The sequence below is a fragment of the Raphanus sativus genome, chromosome 8 (assembly GCF_000801105.2).
Source record: "Raphanus sativus cultivar WK10039 chromosome 8, ASM80110v3, whole genome shotgun sequence".
Taxonomy (NCBI): domain Eukaryota; kingdom Viridiplantae; phylum Streptophyta; class Magnoliopsida; order Brassicales; family Brassicaceae; genus Raphanus; species Raphanus sativus.
In genome coordinates this window covers 6,211,540-6,224,879 of record NC_079518.1, presented here as the reverse complement: position 1 = coordinate 6,224,879, position 13,340 = coordinate 6,211,540, and the positions used below count along the sequence as shown (strand labels likewise).

Here is a 13,340-nt window from a genome sequence, read left to right as displayed (position 1 = left end):
CTTTAATATTTTGGCCCAATAGTTCGTTTAAGATTTGGTTTTTTGAATTTCTTGAAGATTTTTTTTTTTTTAGTTTTGTATGAAACTTTGTAGTATTTGTGATTAAAATGAGCAGTAATAAAAGTTTATACTATTATTTAAACTAAGTGTTTATCTTAGCTTTATTATAAATAAACGGTTTGGAGGAATCAATGACAAAGTATTATCTAAGTTTTCAGGTAATATTCTGAATAAAATTTGTCACAATATTTTATGGTATCTAATATCTATGTGGTGTATCTTCTGATGCTGGACTAAGGGCTGAGCACCAACTATTTACTATAATGTTCTGTATTCACTACGTTGATCCGTATATGTAAATTCTTAAAGCTATTCAAATATGTAAAAAGCTTTTGATTTACGGTTTATTCAGATTCAAGCTATATACGTTATTCACAACATTCCAGTGCAATCAAGCAAAAGATTAACAAAAAAGAAAAAAATCCCCCAAATGTAGTTTCCAGTTTGCTGCTTTGCTCCACTTCTTGACGCTTCCTTTTGTATAATAACTTCAAAACCACACTCGAAACACCCCAAAGCAATTTTATACAGAACAAAATCTAATAATTAGAAGCATACGTAGACAATTTGACCGGTATCAAGAAGCAACCACGGCACCACTAGTACCACCTGAAACTAAGAGAAACAAAAAACAGGATTTGGTGTTCTGTCTTTTCATTACTCTCTTAAGGCTTTTATATCTTTAACAGATTCTTCAAAGAAAATACTGCACCTTGGGTTTCTTCCTCTTTCTCTACGTCGATTGTTTTCCAAACAATGTCTTTAAGACCCGTGGTGAGGTTCTTGTAAAACTAAAAATAGAGACCAAGAAAAAAGGCAAAAGATTTATGAACCATATCCACAAAGATTAGATAGAGAGCCTTAGATGCATATACCTTGTGGAATTCCAAGGTGTCACCCCCTGATTTCCTCATTTCAACCATATATAGCGATGGAGCAACTTGAAAAACCTGAACAGTATAATATGTCCGTTAACTTAAAAGAGATTAGGGGCTCATCCAACACCGTGACATCATCACGACAAGAAAAGGACTAACCTCAGTCGTGATTGCTAATTGACCCTTGCGGCCTGATTTCTCTCCTAGAAGCTTCATCTTTGGATGAAATCAAAAAGAAAACGGTGTAATCAGAAGAATTAAAATACAAAATTTTCAACAGGAAACGTGAGTGAGAATATGATGCAACAGAAAATTACTCAAAACCTTGTAGTTGTTTTTCTTGACATCAAATCCCATAGGTGCTGCTGCAGCCTCAATTTTTGTGACTATCTCATTGGCAGGATATTTTGAAGTAAACTGAGTTTTCCTTTTAACAAGCCCCTGAAATTAAAACATGCTTATCAGTAAGAACGTCTACTTTCCCACTAACAAAAATACAGGATTCTCAAAAAAAAAAGAAAAAGAAATGGTAACTAAACTTTAGGCAAAAAGCTACTTCTCATTTAGTTATATCCCAAAGAAAAAGAAAGCGGTGTACCATTTGCTTTTCGAAAAGTGAACCGAGATTGAGACCTTTGGATTTTGAGATGAGCTCAAAAGCATTCATAGCTACTGGTGTTCTAAGTCCTTCCTCCCGCCTCTCCACAACAAGGTTCTCGGACTCCTATATGACCCCCAAAAAAATAATCTAAGCACACAATCATCCAAGACAAATATTAGAAAGAAAAAAAACGAAACATAAGAGTCTTACCCCTGATTCATCAAAAATGGCATCAACATCATCAAGGCTGACATTTGCATTTTCATATTTGGGTGCTTTATACCCTTTATTAAACCACTCGTTTTCAATTACTTCAGCAAATGTAATCCTCTGTCCAATATTAAAAAAAAAAAAAAGTTAAAGTGCGAAGACTTCAAACCTACTCAGTTCAGTAGAAGAAGCTCTTGCCTCTTCAAACAGCATAAAAACAAAGGAAACCTCTTCAGCTATAAAGGAGTAAGAAAAAAAAAAATATATATATATATATAAATATATATAATACCGTTGCTGGATTGGGATCCAGAATTCTTTTGATTAGCTTTTTGGCACTTGCAGAGAACCAGTTAGGGCAGGTAAATTCGGCTTTGAATATCTATAACCATGAAGACATAAGAATCAGGTGGGCATGTGAAGATGCATGAGAGAAAAACATTAAAAAAAAGCAAATGAAGAAGGAATGAAGCAGGCATGTAACAACCTTTTTATATAAGGAAGCCAAGTTAGAATCTTCGAAAGGCAAATATCCAGCCATTAAGACAAAGAGAATGACACCACAAGACCACAAATCAGCTTTGGCTCCATCGTAACCTTTGTTATTGATTATCTATATATAGAGGCAAGGCAAGAATAGATTGCTAGTGAGACCAGAAAAAAAATAAAGCTCAAGCTTTCTTTACAGTAGAAGTAAAATAATAACACCTCTGGAGCAACATAATTGGGTGTTCCACATGTTGTGTGAAGTAAACCATCCTCCTAAAGAAGAAGAACAAGGGGTCACATAATATTATCACGCTAGTGACATTCACAAATCAAAATAATATAACAACAAGAAGCTCACTCGGACTTGCTGAGGTAGAGCACTCAATCCAAAATCAGAGACTTTCAGAGTCCCATTTGCATCCAAAAGCAAATTCTCTGGCTGCAACCACAACACTGAATCATAAACTATTGATTCAATAAAAAAACCACACATTAATAAGATTCCTAAATAAACCTTGAGGTCTCTATGATAAACTCCTCTGCTATGGCAATAGTCGACGGCATTAATAAGCTGTTGGAAGTACTTCCTAGCACCATCTTCCTTCAACCTCCCCTTGCTTGCCTAGTAGATTACATACATAGAATCAAGTCCAAAACCATCTTCAATCGATGATAAAACAGAGAGAAAAAGCTCACAATTTTATCGAAAAGCTCTCCACCAGTAACGAACTCCAAAACAAAGTAGATCTTAGTTTTGCTAGCCATCACCTCAAGCATACGGATCACATTGGGGTGCTTGATGAGCTTCATCGTCGAGATCTCACGCTTGATCTAACATTAAAAGACAAAACCCAAATCGAAAGTCAAAGTCTTTTTCGTAAATTCTCTCTCTCTTTTTTTTCTGTTTGTAAAATACCTGAGCGACCATCTTGTTTCTCATAACTTTCTCTTTATCGATAATCTTAATGGCGACGTTCTGTCCGTTGACAACGTTCCTAGCAAACTTGACTTTCGCGAAGGTGCCTTCCCCCAAAGTTCTACCCAGCTCGTAGTTACCCACACGTGTCCTGCTAACACCACTCGAACTACTACTACTACTACTACTAGCTGTATATGACGGCGCCGATCGCGAAGGAGTTGCTCGAGAAGCCATCTGTAAGACCGTTGAGAATCCCGGGAAACGGAGGAGAATATTCAAATCGAACGAAGAATATTCGAAGAAGAGATGAGATCAGTACGGAGTTACGAATTTAAAAATTCAAGAAAATAAAAAACGAAGCCGATTGATATGAAAAAAATCGCCAGATGGAGAGAGAGAAAGAGAGCTGAGAAGGAGGGGAACTTTCTGATTAGTCCGAGGAAGGTATTTAATTAAGTTTACATTTTACATTGATCGTATTATTAACTTAGGAGTATTATTAATTTATTTCTGCTTAGGACGAGGTTGCATGTACATCTCTCTCTCACACACTCTGACGTCTGCGCTAGCTACAATAATTTCGTAAAAAAAAAAAAATTCGTAATATATTTGAGTTGACGAGTATAAAAGTGTGTCTATACAGAATTAGGTAAGGTTCATTAGTATGATCCGCACGTTTTAATTAACGTGATATCAGTTTTTTCTTTTCCCTATAAAAAATTTAGAATGGATTGGTTTTTCTTTACCAATTTACCAAACAAAACAATAAATTATGGTCTTATAAAATGTTTTTAACACTGATTTATTATGATATTACAATTATGCAAACGATTACATAAACGATTCGACAATCGAAAATACTACATACCTTATGAAGATACATTTTTGTAAATATTTCTTTTTTTCTGAATGAATTTTTTGTAAATATTTACAAAATTTACATTTTGTAAATATTTCTTCCGTTATCTGTATAATTGTTTAATAAATCGTTGTCTCCAAATCTTGGAATATAGATTATTTGCAATCTGCAATAATTTGCATAGTCTATAATTCGAATTCTAAACTGAAGTGTAGAACTTTTAAATCTTACTATTAGGTTACGGTGTTTTCACACTTTTATAAAATATTTAGTTATGCTTTCGTGACTGTTAAAATCTCGAATTCTAACTTTCTGAAATAAAAAAACAAGAAAACGTGAAAATTTGATCTATATTTTGAGGAGTTTTAAAAAACACATGATTTGGTCAAATTATTACTTTTTAGAAAGTTTAATTCTTAATCAGATCATAACGTGCTTATACTATACCTTAATCATCATGTATTTCAACCTCAACCTTTCGTAATTAATTATTTTTTAATCATCCAGATTATTTGAAGGAATCATCACACAAATAATTACAATAGTTGAAATGTTAATCTAGTATATAGTTATGTTAAAAAAAAAGTTATGGTAATGGTTGTACTTTCAAAATTATTGTTGCAGGTAGAATTTTATGAAAAACACTAAAAATTGCTTTGGATATTTGGCTCTGCATAGCACTTATACAGTTGTAGGTTATTTTAAAAATTGTAGTTTTAAAAATAAATTAAAACTTGATTACTCTGATTTTGGTGCTTTAGAGATAAATCGGGCTGTAGAGAGCTCCAACAACAACTACAAATCACACTCATAGTGTTAATTCATTTGTCCTACTATTAAACTACACCTGAGCATTTTTATCCAATCCGAAATATCTATCTAATTTTGAACCAGAAAAACCGAAACCAGATCCGAACTGTTATACAAAAATATTTGAACAGAACTTAAAAACTTAGTATTCTGGGATTTAGTTTAACCCAAACCGAACCAAAATCCAAACTTTAAATTCGGAGATATATGAAATTAGTTAAATATACTAAAGTTTTGTATATGTTAAGGTGATTTTGACATTTTAGAGTATTCAAATTATTTTTGTAGTTTGTCTTATTGGTTATTTTGAATACTTTTAGTTAATTAACATAGTCTAACTAACTGTTAATTAGACTTGTAAATAATTAATATATTTTAAAGAAGAAAATTGTCCAATTTTAGGTTTAAAATATTTATTTTTAGACAATTTTAAACATTGCTTACAATCTAATTCGAACCGAATTTATAAAAAACTAAACCGAATTCGACCTAGTAATTAGTAAAACCCTCATAAGATTTACGAGAATAACACCAAAAATCTAAAAATCCGAATCAACTGAACCAAAATCGACGGTTCCCAAATGTGCATGCCTATATCAAACTACAAAATTTCAAATAATTCGTAAGAGGAATCTTTATATTAAAGCTAACATAGTTCTTTTGACCAAGAAAAAGAAGAGAGAAGACGTTAACATAGACAATACAAACGTCCATTTTGGCTTTTGGTGTTACGGAGAAGCCGTTGGAAGTATCAAGGAGCCACGAGTAACCGAAACTAATGGTTGGCAAGACGGCCATTGTATCGAGTGACATTTTTACTATATTTAATTCAGGATGACGACATGAAAATGTGAACACAAATCATTAGGTTATAAGTTATAACTTAGAGCATCATTACCCCACAAGTTTTTTTTTTTAGTTTTTTTTTATCTGAATTAAAAAAAAAAATTAAAAAGAGAATCAATCGCGGACCTTCACACGTCGGTGGAGCCCGCAAACAATTGAAACAACCCATAATTCACGCCGCTTGTTTAAGCGTTCTTTCTTCTTCTTCTCTTTCTCTTTCCTGCTTTTTTTAATTAAAAAAATAGTAAGCACCCTCGTTAACAACAGCGTTAATGGTGCTCTTACAAGTTTTAACTAGATACGACAACTAATTAGAATTTGTCTATTTAGAGTCTGACTAGTTTCTCCGTTACCACCCGTAAATGCAATTTTTACGGTTGATAACGATTGACAGCGTTTCAAACAATCATACAAATTGTTACAAAACATTTCAAATCGCTTAGAATATCTTAAAATCAAAAGTTGGTTCCAGCTAACGTTTACAGTTACGGATATATAAAAAATATAAAATTAACTTTTTAAAAAATATTTTAAAATTTTAAATTAAGAATTAAAAATGGAAATATTTATAATTAAAATATATACACATTTATATATTAATTTAAATTCACAAACAATATCATAATTTGTTTTTTAAATTAAACTAGCTATTCATTAGATTTTTAAAAAATTAATATACATACATATATAAAAATATACACATATAAAACGAAAAAATTTTAAAAATTGAATATAAATCTTCAGAAAAAATATTAAAATTATAACTTTCAACTATTAAAAAAATAAATAATAAACATAATATTATTATTAATCATATTATACTAATAATTATTATATTTTATCTCAATAGTATGTTTCTATATTTTTATTATAATATATTGATATTGGTAATCTTTCTCTATTAAAAAAGAAGCACAAAAAAAATCTACTGTACAAAAGTCATGTTGGACCATTTCATTAATTAGTTAATATGATTTGATTATTTACATTAATCAATTAAATATATATTATTTTCAAAATATCTTAATATTTAATAAGGATATCAAAAAATAAATCAATTTCAATATAAAAATCTGTTGAAAAAAATCTAATAAAATCTTACCAAATATTTTTAAATATCTTTTATGAAATAAATAATACCTAATTTCGTGGTTATAAATTATTATAAATTAATGTTAATTAAATATTAAGATATGCTATACTTTATAAATTTTACAATTTTAAAATATATTGTATTAAATTAGAAATTCTATCATGTAATATTTTTACACCTAAAAAACAAGTTGCTAACGTATATTCTCTAGCTCACAACAACATATTATCTAAAAATAATAATATATTTTTATTCTATTTAAATTGAAACTCCCAACAATATATCATCTAAAAATAATTATCAACAAAATATTAATTATACAACTAACCTGTAATTCATGTGTTATTTAAAAACTATGCTACTAAAAAAATTGAAAATTAAATATTTTTCAATATTAATAAGAAAATAATTTTAAAAATAAATTTGTTCATTATTTAAAATTATAAAAAAAATTGTTGAAAAATATGAAAAAGTTTCTGAAAATTTTAATATTTATCAAACAAAATAATACATTAATTTAATAAAAGAAGAATTAAAAGTCATATAGTCTTCCAAAATCAAAATAGTTACGTAATTTTTCAAATTTATATTGACTAAATATAAATATTAAAAATATATCTTCTAAAATCATTATGATAAATTCAAAATTTTTACAAAATATAAAAATAATAGGTCCTAAAGTATTTTTTTTAATGAAACACGGAAAACAAACAATTTTGTAAAAATTAAAATAATATAATATTTAAAATCTTAATTTAATAAAAAATAAAAAAATACTAACTTGATACTATAACATCAAAAATATCATATATCAATAAAGTTACTAAAATAATATAATAGATATTGTAATGCATAATTTTTAAAAAATATTAGGACTGAACTAATTAAACAGATTTACATATAAAATTAGGCACTATAATAACATTATAAATGCTAAAGTATATTTTTAAAATAAAATATGAAAACATAAATTATTCAAAAATATCATTTCTATAGTATAATTAAACAAATTTTGAAAATATATTGTATGCAAAATGTAGAATTGTATTAAAATATATCTTGTACGTGATTTTCTATTTAATAATTTCAAATTATGAATTTATTGTACCAAACTTTAAAATATATTAGGTGTAATAATTAAAAAAAACAATTTTAATATATACAACAAATCATTATAAATTAATTATGTCAAATAAGAAACTTAAAACAATAAAGCTATATAACTATACAATATATAATAACATTAAAATGTAAATTATATATTAAAATTTTTAGTTATATATTTTATAAAATGAAAAATATATCTGCATGGACATGCAGGTCAAAACTCTAGTTATTATTAAATCACTGCAATATTTTATTGGTTTAGATTGGCTTAAAATTGACATAACTATCTGTAACAAACCAAAAGACAAAACAAAAAATATTTATACACAAAAAAATTTATACACAAAAAAAATATATTTATACACTCACCATTTAGAATATTTGCATAAAATTAATATAGCATTTTCAACATACACGACTACACTTTTGGTGTTAAAGTTATCAATACTGAATTATGCTCAATAATGTGTATTAGAATTTGCGCATATGAAACGTACAAAATCGAAAATCTTATGGAGATGTGCAATGGCAGTCGATGTTAGGGTGAAAATTAGACAATATTACAATCAATAGCCAAAAAAGTTTCCAATACATAGAAATTATGGACAACGACACAAGAACATTATAATTCACTTTTTTGTAATTCCAAGATGTATATTATTATGACTACAACGAATTATTTAACAAGATAGTGAACAGAAAGACAAAAACAAACCAAAAGAGATATGCCTACAATGAGACATCAGACATCAGACATCAGACAAAAAGTATTTTATATCAAAATTCAAACTTTTGAAATGCTAAACCAATTTCTTATTTTCGCTTCATTTTTATAATTTATTTCTTGTTGATCAATGAATCTAAAACAAACAAAAATATTTCATTATTTGTTAATAGGGAACACAAAATTAGGACTAAATACCTTGAATATAACAATAATCAAATGTATAATACGTATAAGCTGGTACCTTTAAAATGAAAATCGATGATGCTATAAAATTTTCAAATCGCAGAATATGTGGTGCTAGTAACAATATAAATTACTAAACAGAATACGAGATTATATAGTGCAAGATTTTAGATTCTTACCATAACAATGATTTTTGACCAGGAATCATATATATAATGAGGGACTTTCCTCTCTTCTCAATGTGTCCACCTCAGCATATTTTTAATGATTTGTGGGCCCCATATTGTTCTCGGTTTGGTTAGGACATTTGTTCTCCCGTTTGATTTCGGTTTTCCTCTTTGGTTCAGTCATTTGGTACGTTTGGTTATGCATATGAGTTTGGTTAATGAACTGAACTCTGCGTTTTGTGATTGATACAGTATTAGGGTTTCAATGTTATCGTCTTTTGTCTCTTCAACTTCACATTCTCCTCAGATCTTAGACTGCAAAGACAATGAATTCTTCTATCATCTCTTAGCCTCTCCTAGGTTCAACGTATTTCTCTTAATCTCGCCAATAAATGTTATTATCACTAAGCTGGTGACCTCTCCGTTGCCTTCACGTCGAATCACTAAAATGGAGAGGGTTGAGAGTTGGGATAAACACCCACAACCACTCTCTGTTAATCTTCTTCATCAAGCGTTGCAAGATTCTTCGATAATGTCTTCTTCCGGTGCTGTGACTGTGACTCTTTTGCTCACCATGGAAGTCCAAACATGCTGTGTTATTACGAATACTTCATAACTCCCACTCGAGCCGTTTCGACCGGTGGTTACATTTACTTTATACATAACGACTTTCCAGCGATGAATTCCACCTATAACTCCTTCATCATCTATTGTTTTCTCCATTTCCTCTGTTCTTTCACTTTCGAAATAACTGAACTTATGGCAAAGATCTTATTGATATTCTCTCCTCTGTCAGGTAAATTGTTGGTAGTGACATTTCTTTTAAAATTATTGAGATTTGATGTCTTTTATCCTCTTTAAAATGAAACGCTTCTGATTTATTGGCATTAAAACTGTGATTTTGTAGGATCCATGATCCACCAAAGAGATATGCAAGGCTCTGCGAACGAACATGGTCTTGAAGGAATAAAAGAAAAGCAAAGATAAACTGAAAGTTATCGTATAGGTCTCTCCCACCACTTCTCCAAACTATCTGATTGCTGTGAAGAATGCTTAATGTTCTCTCTTTGACTCATCGCTTGAAGAATACATTGCTTCTTCTGTGCCTTCTCCCTTCGCAAAGGTTTTTCTTCTCTTAGATCATAATCATGTCAAATACATATTACTATATTAGGGTCTCGCAATATCTATTAACTCAGAGAAACTTACAAGCTTAATAAGGTCTTAAGCTCCGCTTTCATTGACATTTATTTTCTTCCCTCGGCATCGGGTTTGATGTTATATTTGGACATGCCGTTGATAAATATCCTGGAGACACTGATCTGAGACGCCACTTTGTTTTCTTCTTCGTACAGGTTGTAAGATATATGGTTGCATTGATTTCTGAGAAGAGACTTTGCAAAGGTACTAAAAATATTGAGCAGATTCAAATATCAAAAGGATCAAGAAAGACAATAAATTATAATCAAGTCGTCGAGGCAAAGATCTTAGACGCATCTTTAAGGTAAGGGAAATAGAAAAAAGGACCACCGCCGATCCAAAAATCTTCATTGTAATAAGACTTTATACCTTCCGTGGAAGGCAAGCAAAGAGACATCTTTGTAGGAAGCTTGTACATGGAGACAAGCTGCGAGGGAACAGATAAGTAAGTGGTTGTTAGCGAGACCAATGGATCCACCGAAATCCTTGGGGGTAGGTTTCAACGCAGTAGCATCGTCAGTGCACGTCAAAGTAACGTAGAGATCTTTTCGCCGTCCATGGAGTATATTCCATTAGGTGTGTATAGTAAGCCAATGATGTCTTGAAGGAGCCTGGTATTGACTGGTCGATCTTGTCTGATGGAGTGGTAAGAAGTGGATTTGGCGGCGGTGAAGCAGTTTAGTAATAGAGGCGTGGCTCTGTTGAGGGCAATAAGGAAGCTTTGGCTGCGGAGGTTCGGGCCGATGGTCAAAGGCATGCAAGGAGTAGAGATTTGTGGTCTTGTCTTTGTAAATAAGGGTGCAGAAAATTGAACCTTTTGTTTGTAGTAAGACTGAGATGTACTTGCTTCATGGATAATTAATGATGAGTGAAAGCACTGAGAAGATCACACGATGAACAAATTCTTAATGGACATTACTTCTTGGATGATGATTATATTTATAAAATGACATAGACATTACCTTCTTCATTTCTTTTTCCAATTTAGATTTAATATATCCGGTAGCTTTTGACATTTGAATATGAATATATCTATGGAGAAACATCTTTACCAAGAAACAATTTCAAAATGTAAAAGATAACGTATTGATAACACTGTTGCTGATGTTTCTGATATGTTTCTGGTGACTACGAGAACTTTCTCACAACTTTTCTTGGTTCCACAATCTGATTTTTGTTTTATAATCTTGGCTTTCGCTTCTGATTTGTTTCTTGTATCAAAACTTCACTTTAATATATCAATTAAAACCTCTTCAACTAAACCAAAATAATCACCCAAATCCACCACTTTTTACACTTTTTTTAAGTATTAGAAAACTTTTATTGTCAACATGTTATATACATGTTACTAGATGTTTTGCCCGCATTTTTTATAAATACTTATTAGTTTATGTCTTATTAATCTAAAACCAGCATAATAAATTATTATTTATGTTTTTAACCAATTAAATCAAACATCAAAATATTTATATATGTCAAATATCTTTTATCAAAATATATATGTCAAATATTAGTGTGTTAAGTTTTTTTAAAACACTCATATCTTAGAGATAGTTTAGAAAATATATTTATATTTTTTTGGTTGACTAATATTTAATTATAAATTGTTTTGTATCTTAATTTTTTTTAACTTTATAATAAAAATATTGTTTTCAGATAGGCACACAATATATATATAAGAGTTATCTTATTTTATTTTTTTAAAAAAATCTATAATATTATTTTGTAATCAATTATTTAATATAGCATATTACATATAAACTTTATATCATTAAAATAAAATTCGTTTTTATTTATATATAAATTCAGTAAGGGTATTATTTAAGTTAATAAAATAGTGAATAGTTAGAAACTAATAATAAACCAATAAACTATCTAAAAGTCTAAAACCTAATAAAAATATGACAAATAAGAAAAGCTAATATAACATATAAATTTATGACTAATAGAGATAAAATTCGTTTTTATTTATACAAGATTCATCAAAGCTATTTTGAAATTAATAAATTAGTGACTCAGCTAAAAACAAATAATAAATCAATGATAATTTAGTTTAAATTTAATAAAACATGACAAATAAACAAAATTAGCTAAAATTATGGAGAACATGACAAGTAAGTAAAATCACTTCATAAATAATAGTATAAATACTATACGTATACACTAATAATTCATACAACAAACAACCAAATACTGAAAACTAAAACCACCTCCTTTGTGTTAAAACAAAAAAAAACACAACTGATCTCTCCCCACTTATTGATCCATCGCAGCAGCACCAAATACAAAACCCCTCTAAAATGGGTATCACTATTTTTTTTTTCCAAAATGGACATCACTATCCACACGGCATACATGTTTCGTACTAAGTGTAATTTCACCTTTTTTTTACTGCAAGCCAACATTGCATGCAAATCTTTAACTTTACATACAAGGAAGGATTCTCTCGACCTAGCTCAGCCTCTGATTGATTGGTAGGAATCACATGTATCATTGTCAATAACCCCGCGCTTGCGCGGGGCACCGCCCCTAGTAAGTAATTAATACACCACTTAAAGACGAGTCATAGTCAAATTTTAGATTCTTACCATAAAAAAAAATCCTAGCCATCAAAAGAGAAAAAGAGAGATTTTTCATAGTTTCAAGTCGATGATCGGAGGCTTCTCCAGCTCCGACATCGGCTTATTTAATTCGTTTTATTTCTTTTTCTTTGATCTGTTTTGTTTCCAGTAGCTATTTTATTGCCAATTTATTTAGAATCTGGCAAAGTTTTTTGTTCTTTTGTATGCTTTTCCAATTGTTTTGGAAAGACAAAACTTTCGGTTCAATTGAACTGTTTAGAAAAGATAATTGACAGATCTACTGGAGATGGTGGCGACATGTCTTACCGGCTTCAATCGTTGATGGTTCTTACTGCAAACTATGGTTACTTCAAAAGGTAGCATGAAGTTCTTTGGAACGGTAATCTCTTTGATTCTGCTAATATAGCAAAATAAAGAGTTGTCTTATCTCGGTGGTTTCTACTGGAGTAATAAAAAGAAAATGACAATCATTTTCAACTCACTTTGAAGCGTTGTGCTTTTGGATTAATAGGAAGATTATCTCCTTTGAGATTCATCTATTCTAGAAGCAAATATGAAGCTTTTATATGAAAAATCTTTAGTTATCCATACGTAAAATAGATGTGTTAG

General features: G+C 29.8%; 1 protein-coding gene and 1 long non-coding RNA gene across 3 annotated transcripts; one reads left to right on the top strand and one right to left on the bottom strand.

The window, feature by feature from the left end:
• Nucleotides 1-378: 378 nt before the first annotated feature.
• On the bottom strand, nt 379-3,613 carry LOC108818693 (CBL-interacting serine/threonine-protein kinase 23). 2 transcript variants are annotated; one of them, XM_018591614.2, is made up of 14 exons: nt 3,155-3,613; nt 2,935-3,069; nt 2,753-2,860; nt 2,597-2,677; nt 2,458-2,511; nt 2,237-2,362; nt 2,042-2,131; nt 1,750-1,869; nt 1,537-1,662; nt 1,263-1,379; nt 1,098-1,154; nt 936-1,010; nt 773-851; nt 379-675 (listed from the first exon to the last, which is right to left on the bottom strand). In XM_018591614.2, the coding sequence occupies exons 1-14, from the start codon at nt 3,389-3,391 to the stop codon at nt 638-640; spliced, it is 1,443 nt and encodes a 480-aa protein (XP_018447116.1). In that variant the 5' UTR covers nt 3,392-3,613; the 3' UTR covers nt 379-637. The 2 variants fall into 2 exon arrangements, with proteins under 2 accessions (XP_018447116.1, XP_018447118.1); XM_018591616.2 differs by having other exon boundaries at nt 379-669.
• A 5,671-nt stretch (nt 3,614-9,284) lies between these two features.
• LOC108860205 (uncharacterized) lies at nt 9,285-10,940 on the top strand. The gene is made up of 3 exons (XR_008937441.1): nt 9,285-9,745; nt 9,857-10,072; nt 10,305-10,940. It is a non-coding gene; the product is annotated as an uncharacterized LOC108860205 (long non-coding RNA).
• Nucleotides 10,941-13,340: the final 2,400 nt, after the last annotated feature.

Excerpts from the sequence above, each read along its gene's own strand:
- LOC108818693 (XM_018591614.2), bottom strand. The coding sequence starts at position 3,391 with ATGGCTTCTCGAGCAACTCCTTCGCGATCGGCGCCGTCATATACAGCT. Across the intron at positions 2,861-2,934 it reads GAGAGCTTTTCGATAAAATT|GCAAGCAAGGGGAGGTTGAA; the intron begins GTGAGCTTTTTC and ends GTAATCTACTAG. Across the intron at positions 2,678-2,752 it reads TTTATCATAGAGACCTCAAG|CCAGAGAATTTGCTTTTGGA; the intron begins GTTTATTTAGGA and ends TTGTGGTTGCAG.